This window comes from Pterocles gutturalis, unplaced genomic scaffold, assembly GCF_000699245.1.
Source record: "Pterocles gutturalis isolate BGI_N339 unplaced genomic scaffold, ASM69924v1 scaffold28276, whole genome shotgun sequence".
NCBI classification, from domain to species: domain Eukaryota; kingdom Metazoa; phylum Chordata; class Aves; order Pterocliformes; family Pteroclidae; genus Pterocles; species Pterocles gutturalis.
Window position 1 is genome coordinate 30,355 of NW_010101341.1, and position 17,417 is coordinate 47,771.

At 48.8% G+C, this 17,417-nt stretch overlaps 2 protein-coding genes across 2 annotated transcripts in view; one reads left to right on the forward strand and one right to left on the reverse strand.

Moving 5' to 3' along the window:
- The window catches only part of OGFOD3 (2-oxoglutarate and iron-dependent oxygenase domain containing 3), a 41,599-nt gene extending 27,783 nt beyond the window's left edge, over positions 1-13,816 (forward strand). Inside the window, exon 4 of the mRNA XM_010083159.1 lies at positions 13,561-13,816. Coding sequence (XP_010081461.1) covers positions 13,561-13,816 — 256 coding nt within the window. The remainder of the gene's footprint in view (positions 1-13,560) is intronic.
- A 2,781-nt stretch (positions 13,817-16,597) lies between these two features.
- Positions 16,598-17,410, reverse strand: UTS2R (urotensin 2 receptor; the record flags this gene model as incomplete). Its single annotated transcript, XM_010083171.1, has 1 exon — positions 16,598-17,410. A coding segment is annotated over one exon (813 nt), but the record flags the coding sequence as incomplete, so codon positions are not given.
- Between the last annotated feature and the right edge of the window lie 7 nt (positions 17,411-17,417).

Below are 17,417 nucleotides of genomic sequence, written 5' to 3' on the forward strand. Positions count from 1 at the left end.
TCCTCAATAGCATTTATTAAGCTATTTATCCTGTCCATATTCTGTTTGAGTTAATAGCGACCGTTCAGTATGCTAAAATAAGTTAAGTCATGCTGCATCCATCTATTTGAAAAATGACGACTTCTGCATGTATCCTGCGTATCGACTGGGCCCTTTTTAGGTGCTGGTGTCCTGTGTGTATGGCATCTGTTGTACCTTTTCTGGCACTGGGCAAGGTTTAGACCCGTAAATATGAAACAATCCAAGTAGAAATTGAGTGAATTCATAAAAATACAGAAGTATACAGAAATTTTCCTCTTGAAAAAAAAAAAAAGAAAAGGTTTGAAACATTTGGGAGTTTTGGAACCATAAAGTTTTACTCATTTTGTAATCCTTTAGTTGAGGTGTAGGGGATGTGCACCTGCTCCTCAGTACCCTCCACTGAGGCTCTACGTCGCTTTTTCATGCTTGTATGCTGTCTGGTAATGTCATCCTCTCCCTGCTCATTTTCCCTTTCCAGTTGTACACACGTTTTGGTGGAGATCATCCATTCACACCACGTGTCGGCAGGAGGAGTCTCATTTCTCCGCCTCAGCACAGGCAGAGAAGGGATGCACGGGGATTTCTCAGGAAGGCTGCTCTCCTCCCAGCTGAAAGCACGCAGCTCGAGGTGACAAAGGCACTCACTCGTGTCACACTTAGTGCCAAAGGCTTTGAAGTCTTCCACCTTCCCAGCTGGCTGCCTGCTACCTTTGAGCCTCGGTATTTTCATCTCAACAACTGGAACTCGAGACCTCTTGACTTTGTTTGCTGCGTGCTTTTAGCACCTTCAGATGGCTTGTGAGTCAGTGGATTCCAGCATGCTGCAGAAATGATCGCTTTCAATCCACGTTAAGCACATTTTGATTCTGTAGCTAAGACTTACTTAGGCTTTGGAGCAGGCTATTAAAACTTGGCCTCTTCCTAATCATTCTCTTTAAATTAAATACTTCAGCCATAAAGCACGCACAGACGGGCAGTAATCAAAAGCCTTTCCATAGCTGAATTGTACAGGGAGATACTGTTGAGATGTTCAGGTCTGGATTTGTGCCCTGCAGGATCCCGAGCAGGGCGGGAGGGAAGCGGTGCTGGTCACCTGCTCCCCGGAGCAGGAGGTGGAACAGGGCTGTAATTGTGTGTATGCTTGTAAAGGCTTATATATTCAAGTTACAAACATGGCAAGGGCCATAAGGAACAGTAATATCCCCTTATTAGACCATTTGACAGAATTTTAAAAACCAGAAAGCTTTGAGCCTTAAAGCCTTGTTTTTAGCGAATGGAGTAAGTGGATCAATTAACTTAAAAAGTAAATGTCAATGTCTGCCTCTCCTGTGCCCAGCAGCTGAACAGCGTTATTGAACCTTCATTTTCTTTCCTTCTGGTTGTGGATGGGGATGCAGGGGATGGATGTGCAGCAGGGAAGACTCAGCTTGGTTATTAGCCAGCCTCCTGAGGCTGCGGTCCCTTCGTGCTCTGGACATCCACAGCTGCTTCCTGAGCGCTGGCGAGGGCTTGTTTGCGGCAGGAGAACACAAAGGTGGGGACAGGACTACGATATTGCAAAATCTTTTTGAATGAATAAGATTTTAGCTCTCTAATGGTGATGGCATGCTTGCTGAGTGCACTCTGAGTACTCCAGCTGCACCAGGAGCACTTGTCTCATGCTTAGGAGACGAGTATTTTCCAGTTGTGTTCGAGGCCCTGAAAGGTGAGGACAGCACGCGTACATCTGAGCTAGGCTGATTCTTGGGGCGTGCCAGTGGGTCGGGTTTGTATCAGCGTGACAAGTAAAATCAGTCTCTAAATTAGCTGCCTTGAAATTGGGAAACACTGGCTTGTTGGGAAGAACGCAGGTGTGGAAAGAACGCTTGACTTCATGAACTTTTCTAATCTCAGTCTCCTTCAAAAGTACCAGCCTGACCACAAATATTAAAGTAAGTTATTTTTAGAGATAATAGCCAAGAATCCTTCTCAACCACATGAGGATTTACCATTCCTAAACAGCTAAAAAGCTGAAACTAACCTGATATATGAAAACTCTGTTAAAATTGAGCATTTTGCAACACTGGTGTATTGCAGCTAGAAGCCAAGCTCTGTATCTGGGCACAGGCTTCAAGCAGCCCTCGGCAGGAATTTTTACAAGTGACCCACGTGAAGATTGCCAGTCCTCTGTATTCCTGCAAAATGAGTTTAAAACTGTTGTAATGGTACCTGAGTTAACTGCATGGGCTCTTTCTAGCCTTAATCCTTCTTACAGACTGCTCCTGTTCACGTCTGAGAGCAGGGGACGGTTTCTGCCGGGGTGGTGGCACCAGCCTGCGGCACCTCCCGTACCCCGGCACAGCTCCCCAGCGACGAGGGTCTCGGCTCAGCCGCACGTTTCTCCTTTCAAGAGACAGTTACGCTAAACAGCGGAGATGGTGTTTATCCCCGGGGCCAGGACTCCATCAATTAGTCCGGTTTATGTTGGGAAGAGGCAGTAAAACTGATGCTTACTGCACACATTCCCGCGTAGGAAGCCAAGAAAACCTTTGTGTCCCCCAGTCCCTCGCAAGGTGGGCGGCAGAGACCACCCCAGGAGGAGGTGCAGGGTATGGTGGGGATGGATGGTTGGCTCTGGCTGTCCAAAAATGCAGTCAGCAGCTGGAATGGGGTTTTGGGGGGGGGACGAGACACATCTGCCAGATCTGGAACCTCTGTGGGGGAAATGGGAGACAAAATTTGGTCTCTTTTGTGGGACTTGGCAAGACATTACAGGTGCTGGGAAGTATACACGGAGCTGGTTTTGCTGTGGAATGGAAAAGGACGTACTCTGGAGGATGTTACGAAGCTGATTGCTGCTGAAAGAAAGGAAGGGGAAACCCCCTGCCGCTGAAGAGATGCTGAGAAAGAGCAGATGGTAACGGTGAGTTCCAAACGGCGATGTCTGACATCCCAAACGGCACTTGATGAGGATGGATACCATGCGAGTACACGTGATGGGGAGAGGTAAACCTAACTGATGGCTCGGGGACTTCAGCACAGTGTGGGATCCCTTCACAAGCAGAGACTGAAATAGGTTTGTAGAGATATTTCACCCTAGCATTGGGAGTTGAGGTCAGTTTGTAGCACTTCTCCAGCCATCCTTTGCCGACAGGGCTCTGGAGTTGCTGACTTTCGGTAGCTTCTTGGGTACCGGTAAGGAAAGAAGGCTGAGAGGAGAGGCAGAAAACTCATGCTGCCCTGGTGTGCAACAGAGAGATGCTTTGACAGGGACACTTAGCAGGAAGAAAAGATCCGGACAGCATTGCTGTTGTCCCCTTCCCAGCACAGGACCTCCAAAACCCAGCAGAGGACTGCGGGGAACGGAATCGCCGTGTGGCTGCCCCAGTGGCAGATGGCCACCGAAACCTGAGGGATGGCCAGCAGCAAGGGCCAGAGAGCGCAAAGGCAAGACAGAATGATCAAAACAGATGAATTTTAACTTTAAAGCTCCTCATCAAACTCAATAAGCTAATCTGCAGGGATGTATTCTACATAAAGCCTTACTTTAAAGCAGGAAGAATAGTTAGAAAAACTTTAGTTAAGGAACCACTTTGATTAGATACCGCTTCCTCGGCAAGACTCAGGGGAGGGCTGGGCTGGTGCCTGGCAGCGTGACTGAAGCCACGTGCTGTCCCCAGGGTGGGCACGTGCGTGGGGCAGCAGCAGGAGCCGGCCCCGCTGCCTGCGGGACACCTGCCCCAAATACACCACCAGCAACCCTCCAGGGCATGGTGTGTGTTGTGCTGATGGAGCTAAGGGGGGATGATGCAAAGTCACTTGCCTGGTTTAAAGCAGCTGCTTTGTTGCTGTACTATTTAATTGTTTTGCTCAGTAGATGTCTCAGCCTTCTTAATTTAGAAGAAATGGGCTAGAATTAGTGTTTTCAATTAGTAATAAGTTAACTTGATTCTTTTTCCTTGGGGCCAGGCAGAGAATATCCCGTAACAAGACAAGCTGCCTTGTCCCTGGCCCTCTTGGAGGGGAAAAAAAAATAAGAAAAAGAAAAAAGTATTTAAAATCAACTAGGTCCCACCAGGAGCTTCCTCATCGCCTCAGTAGCTCAGAACGGACAAGGTCCATTAATTTGGAGCAGTTTGGCAAAATATTCAATTAAGGGCCCAGCGGAGTACTCGACTCGTTATCATTCCAGATCATTTGTTCTGCCTGCTGGAGAGTTACAGCCCTCGGCAGCGTTGGGCTCCATTTCATTCAAGAATTCTGTAACCACAGGTAAGTGCAGCAACGCCACGGCTTCGTGCTGCTGCGCGGAGGCTGTCAGGGCTGTCAGGATTTAAAATCAACCTGCTTTGATGGCTCTTCTGTTTTGCAGAATTTACCTTGCAGAGTTTGTTCTGAAAAACCTGCTTAAAAACAATTTTCCTTTTTTGCAGCGTTTAAACTGAAAGCAAAAGACAAGAAGTTCATGGATGCCTGGTATGCCTCCAGACACACAAGATCTGACTTAATCTAATGTCTTCTCCTTGACAGAAAAACTACATTTACTTCATTTTGACGTGTATGGTGAAGGGTGGGGTTCAGGACGGACTCTTCCTCCTCCTCTTGTGTGTCCTACAGACGGGATCAGCAGAGCCACTGCCTCTTGGAGGCTCAAAATATTTTTCCCCTTGGAAGTGCAAAGGGGACAAACCTGCCTGTGGTCAGCAAGGGTTTCAAGGCTTTCCTTTTTTCTCCTTTCTGAACACCTGCAGTTGACTTCCATGCTGGGAGGAGGGATCCCTTTTCACTAGCACGTGCCAGCTGACAGCCCTATCCCACGGGCACGTCTGCGGCGGTAGTTACACATGAAGAATATAATGTGTTAAATTAATCTAAGACAGAGGATAGAAACACTTAAGTGTTTTTGTGAAAAGCAAAATAATTATTTAAAATCCATTAACTCATTGTTTAAAGTTAAGTTGTGCTCATCCTGAATCAAATGACACCTCCCATTTAAGCCCTTCCCTCAAAACTCTTCACAAAAGTCCTCAAATAAAATCCTTTCAGTTCAAGCCTGCCTGAATTCTTGCGCAGATACTTGACATTCTTGGTGCAACGCTAAAGACATGACAATAAGCCGTAAATGCTTTTTTGTCTTGAGCGCTGCCTTGCAGAGCCCCCAGAGCCCCTGGAAGTTGGACCAGGCTCCAGAACGCATCCTCTGGGTGATAGACTTGCTTCCGAAGATTTAAATTAGCAAAAACCTCAAGCAGATGTGCCCAGCGACTGTGCTAGAACAGCAGCCACAGGAAAATGACGAGGGCTTGACACTTTTCTCCTGTTCACACTCACTGGGGTTAAACCCTCAGGCTTTGCTGCTCTGTCTGTAATGTCATCTTCTCATCAGATGAGAATTTGGTCCCAAAAGTGCCTGAGCACTTCCAGGTGAGTTGTTTCTAATTAAATATCTCGCTGAAGCCTGACAGCAGCTTCAGAGAGATCCTAACGCCCGTGAAGGTGAATGTGGGAGGGTCAGAGCTGGCAGGGAACAGCACCAAACCCCGGACACCACCAGGCGAAGAGCAAGAGCATCTTGGTGAGTGAAGTCAAAGCCTGGAGACGAAGCATTCCCCCTCCCCTGGCAGCACGGTGCACAAAGGTTCTCAAATCCGGGTAAGGTGAGCGCTGTTGTGGAAGGGTAAATTTAGCAGTGATTAAACGAGCTCTCAATTAACCAAATACTCCCCCTGCTCGCCTTTCCAAATTATTCAATAACCGAACAATTATAATGAGCTCAGCCAGTAATTACTATCCATTCCAGCTACTGCCCTCGCCAACGGCAGCCTTCGAGCCACCAGCTGTTAATGTGCCGGAAAATGAAGTCCATTATGTGTGAGTCAAATAATTGAAAACCGAACAGGAAAAGCACCCACTGGTTCAGAAGCAGCGTAAGGAAAACTGCTGCCTCGTGCCGAGTCCTTAAGGGTGCAGCCCCTCCAGGACTGAGGATCCATCATCACAATCACGAGTGTGGATCGAAGCGGCAGTGCGGTGTTTTCATCGGTGCTCTGGCAAAGATATGAAGGTTCCTGGCGGTCATTGTGCCTCAGGCGGCTTTACCAAGCCTCCCTGGGGACCAACGTGCGTCTCGCAGGCAACCTGAAACTCACCTTTTCTACTCACTGACCAGAAAGGAGAAGACAAAAGGTAAAGCCCAACTCACCTGAGATCACATCTTACAGATATCTGTAGTTGCAACGGGGTAAAAAGAGTTGGATGGTGAACTTGGCCATTTAGCAGTCTGAGTGATAATTAAACAAGTTCAAGTGCATTGAAGCTTTCCCCCCATTATTTTAAAAACTGATTTGAAGATGTCATTTCACAAGCACTTCTTTTCAGCGCCCATCAGTTGTATTGCTCTAGCTGCCCAGGGGTGGGCGGTGAATCTGACCGGGACAAGAGAAATTATTTTTGGCTTGATTGGAAAAGAAAACCTCAAACAAGCCTACACACTCAAATGGCTTAATCCTTTAAAACCTCAAGGCTGCAAAACCAGCTGTACCAGCCCAAATGAGGGGACAGAGGAGGTTTAAGCTGGAACAGCAGTAAAGGCAACGCTCGTCAAATTATGCTCCGAGCTACGCAGACGTAACTTCGCTAATTTAGTGGAAGGATTTGCTTATAGCAATTGCACTTGCAGAAACATGCCTGCTCTCTGATTAGCTCGTGGAAATCAATAGAGACTCTCTGCAGGCAACCTGAAACAACAGATTTGAAATTCAAGAGGTAGGAAATGTCCCTGAAGTCTCAGAACTGTTTGAGGCTGATGGGGTTTCAGCTCTGGAGCAGAGCGAGGGTGGAAGCAGGGGCCCTGGGAGAGGCTGCAACTTGTTGCTGAGAAGGAAACGTAACAGGAAGAAAGGACAGAACATGCAGAGATGGGGAAAAAAAAAAAAAGGCATAAGATTAAAATAAGAATGCCAAAGACAGCAACATGCTAAAAACAAGCCCATATTTCTGCTGCACAGATAAGCTAAACAGCCACGTTTGATCCATGATCTTTCCATAAAAGCTCTCCTCAACATAGGCAGGAGATTCTGTCTCTGGCGAACGATGGGAATGCAGAGTTGTTAGGCAGGGCTGAAGTCAGTAATTATACACAGACCCTCCACAGACTGTCTGAAGCACATGCCTCAGCGCTCTCCCAGATAAACATTTACTGAAGAACATGACAGAAGACAAGAGTGCCTGTTAAGATGCTGCTTTGATGCTTTTTTCGAGATCTAAGCTAACATGCTCATGCCAGCAAGCTTCTCTATTTCTTTCCAAGCCCTGATGCTATCTGCAGTGTTGGAGACGTTCTGCTCCGGCTGTGTCGCGTGGCCTCTGCGCCTCCCGACCCCGCACGGCCGTGCAGAGCCGCCCGTGCCGGGTTTCCTCGCGGGCACAGCAAACAGGGTGAGAAGAGCGGAGGATTTACAGGGAAGCTGAGCTGGGTCTTGGCTGCGGTTCAAGCGAGGCACGTGGCTGTCAGATCAAAGGCTGGTGCTGCCCCGAGGTCCTGCCAGGAGGGGAGATTCCCAGCAGCCGTACATCTCCGACCGCTGTCAGCGCCCGGGCACGTGCTGTGCAGCCCCCTCGCAGCGCCCGTCTCTGCCCCGTCCTGCCTCAGCCCCAGGTGTGAAGGCTCATTACTGGAGGCAGCATGAAGCTGATGGAGTGTCGCCTTCCTGAGCCTAAAGGAGTTTCTCTGTGCTCTCATTAAAATCCGTGTGACACATGAACCATTTCACTTCTGCAGGTATTGTCATTCCTGAGCCCTTCTCCCTGCCCTGCTCATCCCTGCTTCCGCAGGGCTCTCCGGGGGTCTGAACACAGGGACTTGATCGTGTTGGGGGGGACACAAAGAGTTTCTCAAGGCCATGAAGTTATAAAATTTTTTCTTGTCTTTTGTTGGACTAAATGCAAGACTTACAGGTTTTTTTTTTTTTCTTCTGAATAACAGGAACAGGTACTGAATACCCAAGGCACACAGTGCTTGGTAGGGGAGATATTCACGGATGATGGGTGGAGGTGAAAGGCCAAGTGATGCTCCAGCTCTGTCCTCTGTCCCCAGCCCTCTGCTGTGGTCTCCCCCCATTTAAACCAGCTCTGCAAGGAGCTCTGGGGACCAGAGGCCGTGGAGCTTCACTTTCTCACCCTGCCCAAGGGAAGCTGCTGGAAAGAGAGGCGGCACTTTGAAATTGGAGAGATGTTTGCCGTAATAAACTCGCCTTGGTATTAAAACAAACAACCAAATGAAAACAGCCAAGCAAAGTTACCGGGTTGCTATTTCCTCTGCTTCTGTTGTTGGGAATTACTCGTGCTGTGCCTAAGGCAGGCGGAGGTTCCTCGACAGATTTAATCATTCTAAAAAGATGCCAACAACAAAATGACAGGGAAGCTCTGCTGTGCTTAGCAATCAGTGCTGGCTGTTGGGATAATTCCTTCTATTCAGCCTCCTCTGCATCAATATCCTGCCGTCAGAGCCGGCTGTGGCTGGGAGCGATGTCCTGCCGTCACCTCCACCGCCCTCAGCGGCCCCAACCCATAAAGTGGGCAAGAAGAGGCTGCCAGGAGGTAAAGATGAAAGATTTTGCTGTCCTACCAAATCTCCTGCTGTTGTTTCTCACATGAGGAGGGACTTTAGAGAGGGGATGGATGCACTGAAATGATGTATTTATGGGGAGGCTCATTTCAGCCGTGTTCCCAGTGGAGCCAGCGAGCGCAGCTGCCATCGCTGTGGGGTAACTGATCATCTCTGCCGAGCGGCTGCCATTAATTAAAACCAGAGACGTTCCGGTACACAAACATTTCCTCTGTTTGACCATGAATGGCTAACCCGAAGCCTAGGTTATCCCTACAAGGAGAGCTTTCCCCTACAGCACCTCTCATCCGAGGATCTCAAAACATTTCACGCGCATCAGTGATGCCTTAAAGCACTTGTGCAGACGATGGAAATAACGTCGCTGTTTTCTAGGTGGTTAATGACCAGCAGCAGCACAAGAACCAGCAGCTTCCCCGAGGTCACAGCACGTCAGCGGTGATGCTGTGCGAGAAGCCAGGACTCCTGACCTCCCCCAGTTCACATAATCTCTCTCTTCAGCGCCGCTGCTGAGTGCTGCCTCGACAGGCGTCTCCAGCATCAAAACCCCCGTAAATCTCTTCTGGATTTTATTAGCTATCTCGCTCTAAGCCTGCCTGGGGTGCTTATCAACAGCACCAGTGCTTTTGGGATGAATGGCCTGAGAGTCCCCACCGGCACGCGATGTGAAGGAAGATCAATCCATACACTTGAGTGGGGAGCTATACCCTCTGCTCCCGCGAGGCACAGCGGGTGCAGGCGGCTGCTGCAGGCTCCCCGAGTCGTCCTGCGTGGGCTGCCCAGCGGTTGCAGGCGGCTGCTGCAGGCTCCCCGTGTCGTCCTGCTGCCGCTCCTTCATCTGCCCACTGCCCAGGGGCAGAAAGCTGCTTTCAAAATGTGCTGGCTGGAGGTAACTTGGGCTCCAGCTGATTTTATAATAATGCTATTGCTGCAAGCTATTCCCTTCTAAGGTGTTAAATGAAAAAGGAAAAAAAAAACTTTTACAAAGAAAAAGCAGAAACTCAATTTCAGTCGGTGGGGTTACTGGGGTTTGGAGTGGTGTAACGCTGGGAGCCGGCAGCAGCCCACGCGCCCCAAAGGGAGGATGCTGCAGGAGCTGGGCGCAGGAGCTGGTTCGGCCGCGCACAGTGTGTCTGGTGGGACGGGCACGTCCCTGGAGGTTTAGGTGTCCTCACTCTATGTGTGCCTTCAAGAGTGCTGCTGTCTCTCCCCTTTTAGCATCACTGCATTGCAGTTAATTTACCTTCTCCATCCTTCCACGTTTTTGAAAGATAAGTTCAATATAGCCTGAGAAGTAATTGCCTTGCAGTGCCTTTTCCTGGGAGGCTTCTTGCGAGAGCCAGCTTTGTGGTTCTCAAATGTCAAGCTGATATTTAAAAAAAGTAAAAGGTTTGAAGTGTTGTGAATGCGATGGATGTCCCTGGTGAGGTTTGCAGGAGCGCATATATGAAGCAGTAACTGTCTCCAGAAGGCTGTGTTTATGGACACACCGCATTTAGCTTCAGGAATCTCCCTTGCTTTGTTTGGATGAAATCATGTTTGGTTTTAGTTAAGAATTCAGGAGCTGAATTCAAGATCCTAACGGGAATGCACAAGGCTAATGATATCTCAGAGAGACATTGGCTTAACAAGCTGAAACTAACTTGGCAGATTTTATTTCTCCAGCATTAGCACTGCTTTAGTTCTAGAATTGTATCCTAATGTGGATGGATGGTTTGACTTTGCAGAAACTTATTTACTCCTTTCCCTCCAGATATCTTGATGGAGGGCTTTGGGTGGGATCTTCCGCAATACTGACGTTCAGCCTTTAATAAGTTCAGTGAATGCTTCTTAACTCTTCACCTCGTTTCTCACTGTAGAAGCATTCCTAGTGTTTACAAAAAATGTTTTGTTTAAAAGTTAAACTGAGAGAACCAGAAAACTAGAGCCCTAATGCACCAATTCTGCAGAATTCATTTCCCCCTTTCCTCTTTTAATTGCCCCCTTTTTTTGGGAGAGGAAAAAAGGAAAATGTTGCAGCAATTTTTCTTTGGTATATCCCATTAGGAATCTTTTCTTTGGGGACAGCTGGGCTCTAGTTGTGACCACAGATGACAAAGCTCGGTTGTGACTGAGCCAGGATGAAGTCAGTCTCCCCCAAAGGTGACAGACAGCACACGAGAAACCGTGCGGGCAGAAAGCTGCATTCCTGAGCAGAAACATTAATCATTTATATAACTTTTAATATCTCTTCTATTTAGGGTTTTGATGTACCTCAATAACTTCTTTCACTGCTGGGTGTCTGACAGCAGCTCGTTGCACCCCAGAGGTCTGGCCGAGCGGGCCGGCAGCGAGCTCCTTCCCCTGCTGCCACGGACCAGAACCTGCACCACCCAAACCCGCTGGAGACTTCGCTACCAACTGACGCACCCTTCCTCTCTGCTACGGTTTAAACACATTTCCAAACAAGGGCAAACCAGCTTGTATAATGATAATAGCAATAACTTAAAGGGTACTTATATCCTGTGAAGCTGCCGCTACAATTTTGAAGACAGAGCAATGTCTTTCTTGTCAGCCAGAGCACTTAACTCCACGTCTCTCCAATTCCCCAGAGAAACTGGACACTAACAGTCACAACCAGTGTTATAAGGCAAAAGAAAAAACCTCAGCTGGGCTAAAGTGCAATTAGTCACCAGTTCTGGGTGTTCCTGGGGGTGCTGGCAGTGAGGACGCTGTGCAAAATGACGGGAATAAAGTTATTCTGGGTTCGACATAAAAAGAAAAGTGGGACAGTCAGCACTTGGAAGCAGGATTTCTTCTTCACAAGAGACTTTTCCCCTTCAGATGTTGTAGTAACATTATACTTTAAATATATTAATTGCTATTAAATATTTAGATTGTGCCCTGATTGTGTGCAACCACTATGTTTTAAAGCCTAAAAATAAAAAGCACATTTTCTTCCCAAAACCTCAGGCTGGAAGGTTGCTGCTGCCACCAGAGGGACTCAGAAATACGACGGGAAGAGCCGAACGTCCCCGAACCAGCCAAACCTCCCGGCGAAGAGTCTGACTTTGTGGGGCTGCCCGGAGGGTTCCTCAGGTGCTGCGTTATCCTCTCCCATGGCCTGAGGGCTGGGGTCGGAGATGAGGTTTACGTGCCTTCTCCTCTCACCATGCTGATGGGGGAACAGATGATGAACTTCATCATCCTGCCCGTCCTCCTCGGTTAATGCCACCGGGCAGCAAGGCACACATTTTGTACTGTGAAGGTACAAAGTGCTCGTAAGATCCCCTCTATTTCACCAGCTTTCCTGGTATAATCACACGCTAAGCACCAAAAATGACTGCTAAAATAGGAGTTAAAACGTTAATGATTTGCTTGCACTCACCATTAAATTGTAACGTGGGGCTTTGGAGCATTTTGCCCAGAGAAGCTGTGGATGCCCCATCCCTGGAGGGGTTCAAGGCCAGGCTGGATGAGGCTTTGGGCAACCTGGGCTGGTGGGAGGTGTCCCTGACCATGGCAGGGGGGTGGGACTCAGTGATCTTTAAGGTCCCTTCCAACCCAAACCAGTCTGTGATTCTATGATTTATTGCAAATTTGGCTTTAAAAAGTCAGGAGAAAGATGATAAAAAATGTGGGATTGAAGGTAAAGCCTTTAAAAATTCAATGAGGTTCAAACGGATTCTCCTGTGTCTGGGGAAAACAACCATTCTCACTTGTCCTACAAGTAACCAGCATTTTCTCCTTTCAAGTGAGAGCTGGAAAAAAATTGCCATTGCTGCAGTAGAGACTACCTTAGATGAAAGGAAGGAAAGAGCACTCAGGATGAAACTGCATTTCTTTCACAGTCTGGGGTCGTTAGTTTTGGTTTTGTGTTGGGTTTTTGGGGTTTTTTTTTTGTCATGAAACCCTAAACCCTAAGGGATGTTGGAAAAGATTTTCTAGTGATTAAACCATTTTCTTTCTTGTAAAGCATGTATGGAGTTGTGCGGTGACAACCTCTGGCCCAGCAAGAAATATACTCTTGCCTTCCCTAAAATTACCATTTCGCTGAAGAACTCCCTGTGTCACTGAACCTGCAGCAAAATTTCATTTATAATTAAAAAAAAAAAAAAACCCACATTAAAACCTACAGGATTACAATGATTTCGGTATGATAACTGATCCCAGGGTACACATTGCTTGCCTTCTTGGAATGTAGGAGAATAGCCAAAGTGAAATTGTTTTCAAGTCACCGCGGTGTGCTCAGCTCCAGCCCCACTCGCTGCCCTGCTGCTGTTTCAGCTCTGGCCTGAGATGCTTTGGGTTTACCATAAGTGACAAGATACGCAGAATTTGTGAGGTCCTATCAGCCTGATTCTGGTTATGTGTCGATGCCAATTTTCATACCCTTTTGCGGCCGCTCTGGGGTTTAATCTCCTGATGCTGGGAGTCCTGACTCATCCCTTGGTGCTGAGGACAGGCAATGCCTCTCCCTCACACAGAAAATAGCCTGAGCTGCTTTATAGGAGTTTTTCATGGCCTGCACACAGGGAGATGTGCTTATGAATACTGAGATGCTACCCAACCCAAAGCAACCTCCCCAAAACACTCGGGGCCCGCCACAGGCAAAGCTGTCCCTGAAGGTGGAACTTGTGTCAGCCCCGGGCAGGGCTCTGCGCTATGGACAGGCGGCAGCAACCCCCTCCCAGAGCTAACCACCTGAACAATTTGGTTTTGTTGTTAAGAGAAGATACACAAAGACTGTCTGCTCATCTCTAGAACACCAGCACCCCCAGAAGAGTCACGGCTCGCCCCATTACAGACACGAGGAACTCTGGTGAAACATCGCTCCTGCGGGATATTTATGAAGTGGGTCGAACCTACTGACTTTTGGCGGTTTAACTGGTCTGATAGGACAATTAAAGGGATGTTGTTAATGGAATTAATCTTTTGAATTCAGCTCTGGTCCCCAGGAGGACGAGAGGCTCCCGAGGAGTCGTGTTTGCGAAGGTCTGCACCGTGTCGCGCTTGCTGGCGCTGCTGCAGAGCCGTCGTTCATCACGCACGGCATCTCCTGACTGCGGGCCAGTTCTGCCCGTTAAACAGGCTCCTCTGCCCCAGCGACGTGCTTCGTGGGTGTCATCAGATTTACTGGTTCCGTTGGAGAGTAACCTTGTATGGGTTTATCAGAGCCTGACGGGAGAGAGGAGCAGCGCTGGGATGGGCTGAAGCACACGCTGGTTGAAAAACCTGATGAGTGGTGAATATCCAATATTTCCCCTTTCATCTGGATGCTCTCCGTCAACCCTTTGATGGTTAATGCTCGGACAATGTGGCACAGAAAGCACATCCCCTGCGCCCCGTTTGTGACGCTGAGCAGAGGAGCAGAATTCCTTCTGGGGACTGATGGGACGTCTTGGGAAGCATACCTCAAATCAAACCCTGCTGTTTGCTTATCCCCACATTAGGTTACAAGTGTAGATCTGCTCTGCATTTTCAACCCCTTTTTTCTAGGCATGGCTCCTTTTCAGCTTCCCCTCCATATTAATAACTATGTTTTTAGACTGCTTGGCTTTAGATGTTTTAATGTTTTGAAGTGTATTCCCTAATACTTTTTTTGATACCTATACAGCTCTTCCATCATCTGCTTCCCCTTACATACCTGCTAATAGGTACACACTGTGCCCTGCAACTATTTCATACGTGTTAATCATCCATCCCATAGCAGCCTTGTAACGCTGTGATGGGTCAGTTGCCTTCGAAGGACCTTCTCCTCAGGCCATGGAATGGAAATCAAGACCCATCAGCACTGGGTCAGGTCAGGATCCAGACCAGGGTGGGTTTTAGTTTCTATAGCCATAAGGAACTTTTTTTTTTTCTTTTTTTCTGAGAGGTGGGCAAACGGCACGTGCAGCACCTGGAAGGGATGGAGCCATGCTTGGCTCTGCCAGGATGTCTGTCTGTCCGCACCGTTACACTCCCCGAGAGCCCAACAGCCCAGCGCACCTCGCAGATGACGCACGTTCTCCAGCCTTCCCACACCGCCCCTGGAGTGACGGCTTATCTTTGTTATTCTTACAGGGGAGTGACTTCCAGCCTCGGAAATGGGAAGCAAAGGAAAAGGAACAATGACTTCAGAATTCATAATTAAAAAAATGAATTAGTTCCTGAAATGTTGTTCCTAACAACTGTGGAAGCCTGCTCTCCCTGCCGGTTCCCAGCGTGAGCTGTGTTACTCCCTCTCTCATAAGGAGATGGGCACCGGTGGGTCTGTCGATACAACCCAGCTTGGTGGTCTGCGCAACACTGGGACATGGCAAAGTGGTCACCAGTGCTTGGAAACAGTCCCGGGGTTAAAACTAATACGAGCAAGGTGAGCCCCTTACTCCCCTCTCCCCAAAAAACACCCCCCCACCAACTCCATCTCTAAGAAGAACGCCTGACTCCCGGCACAGGAACGTGCTTCCCTGCCCTTCATCCGACGTGGGGTTTATTTTCCCGCTGTTAGTGGAGTGCAGAACGTCCAGCGGGTTGCTGTGCTCTCTGCTCCCAGACCCCAGCTGCAGCCTTCAGCACTTTGTGCCTCTGCTTTAGCACAAACCCTAAAGTCTGGCGTGTGACTCGAGAGGATCGCCCAAGGACACGGGAGCCCAGTACCGCGGCAGGGCGGGAGAGGGGCTCCTCTCCAGCAGATGGGGGTCAGAGCATGCCGAAAGAAAGGGGAGATGACTCTTCCTTAAGCACCCACCTGCTGATTCAGGAGTCCCTGGGCATCGCTAGCTGCTGGGAATAGTTTATGCAACTCGTGCCGTGCTTTATCCCCAGAGCCTGTCCCAGAACTGTAAAGAGGAACATTGAACCCAGCTTCATCCCCACGTACGTGAGCTCTGCAGAGGACAGCTGGGAGCGGCAGCCTCTCCCCGGGTAAATACACCCCCGAGCTGGGTGAAGAGACCATGCGAGGGGAAACCTGATGAAAGTCCACTTTTTAAACAGCATTTATTTTATAAACTGAGGTTTTACAATTGTGTAGGTGCTTACAGGCATCTCTAGTATCTGTGGTGAAGGTCTGCTATGAGCCACTGAGTGGGGAGAAAAGGAGCAGAATACACTGAGGCAAAAAGCTTTTGATGAAATGTCATGAATAAATGTGTCCCTTTTATGACAAGTTTCATGATACAGGATTCAGTGATTTTTCTTACAGCCTCAGGTCTCTGAGTGATAGGATTATAAGAAATTTTTCTTTCTTTCCAAGGTAAATTTTTAGTTTTTCAAGGCCTCTTGACTGTTGAGAAAGGGACCAACTTTAAAAAAAAAAATAAGTGGCCAATTCAAATCACCTTAGGTAAAAACCTTAAAAAATTACAAGGTTTTTTTTAGGTAATCCTGTGGTTTCTGACAGCTTACCTTGTGGTTTTTGAATGCTTGAAGTGCTGCTGCAATGAATTTTAAAATAGAAACTTTAAGCCTGATGCAACTGAGTGCACTATAATGTAACAGGAAATAGGAAAAGGGGCTTAAAGGTCTCTTTACACACTCCAGGAACAGATCAACGGTAATATAAAGGGCAAACCCAAGGCTTGCAGATAAATTAAGCAATACCAGGACAATTTCAGACTTTTGCAGATCTGACCCAGCTGTAGCCTGAAGATAACACTGAGAAACCACAGGGGAGAAAGGGGGCAGAGCTGGAGCTGGGTCAAACTCAGCAAAGCATGAAAGAGTTTGTGGCAGAAGTGATCAAAGCATCCACCTCATCTTCTGCACCCAAACTCCTGCAGGATTTGTCCTCAATGTCTGCCAGCTCCCAGCAGGACCCCCCTGACAGCCCTAAGGCAGAGAGAAATTCAGATGCATCTCACAGTACTTGAGTTCACGCAACTTCTTGCCCCTACCTACAGCAACCATCAGAAATGAGTTTTTAGGACCCCTGAGGGCTAAGTGGTCCCAAAGCCCTACCTTGGCCAGATGCTCTGCTGGTCCTGGTGTCTCCGGAGCACCTCCTCTTCCTCACTTGTCCTTCAGTGTGGCCATGCCCAGGGCCTCCGAGCTGTAGTCGTACTGGTTGCTGGAGGACATGGACCGTCCCCAGGAGCACTGCAGGTTGGAGCCCCTCTTGCGAAAGGAGGATGTGAACCTGTAGAAGTTGCGGTGCCTGTTGCGCAGGTACTCCCGGTAGTTTTTGGTGAGCAGGGTGTAGAGGAAGGGGTTGATGCAGCTGTTGCTGTAGGTCAGGCAGGTCACCAGGTAGTTAATGCACTTTTGGGTTTGGGTGGTGAGCTGCAGGGAGCTGCTGTAGAGTCGCACCAGCTGCCAGATCCAGAACGGCAGGAAGCAGGCCCAGAAGACCAGCACGATGCTAAAAATCATGATGAGGACCTTCTGCCGGGGGGATCTCCTGCTCTTCTCCTTGTGGGGGGGGTTCCTCTGGGACTCCAGGTAGGTCCTGGCCAGGCGCGTGTAGAGGAAGCCAATGATGATTCCCGGGGCCATGATGCTGGTGCTGAAGAGCACCGTCAGGTAGGTCCGGTAGGCGTCCACGCTCCAGGTGGGTGCACACATCCTCTTCACCTTGCCCTCCGCCTTTCCCCCCTCGGTCAGGGTGACCATCAGCATCATGGGCAGAGTCAGGAGCAGCGAGACTGACCAGACAGCTCCTGCTGTGACCTTCCGGTAGCCTCTCGACCGCTTCAGGGTGTCCAGGGGCCGAGTGACGGCCAGGTACCGCTCGGTGCACATGAGAGTGAGGGTGAAGATGCTGGCGTGCATGGTGAGCAGGTCCAGGCTGAGCAGGATGCGGCACCCCAGGTCCCCGAAGTACCAGTCCTGG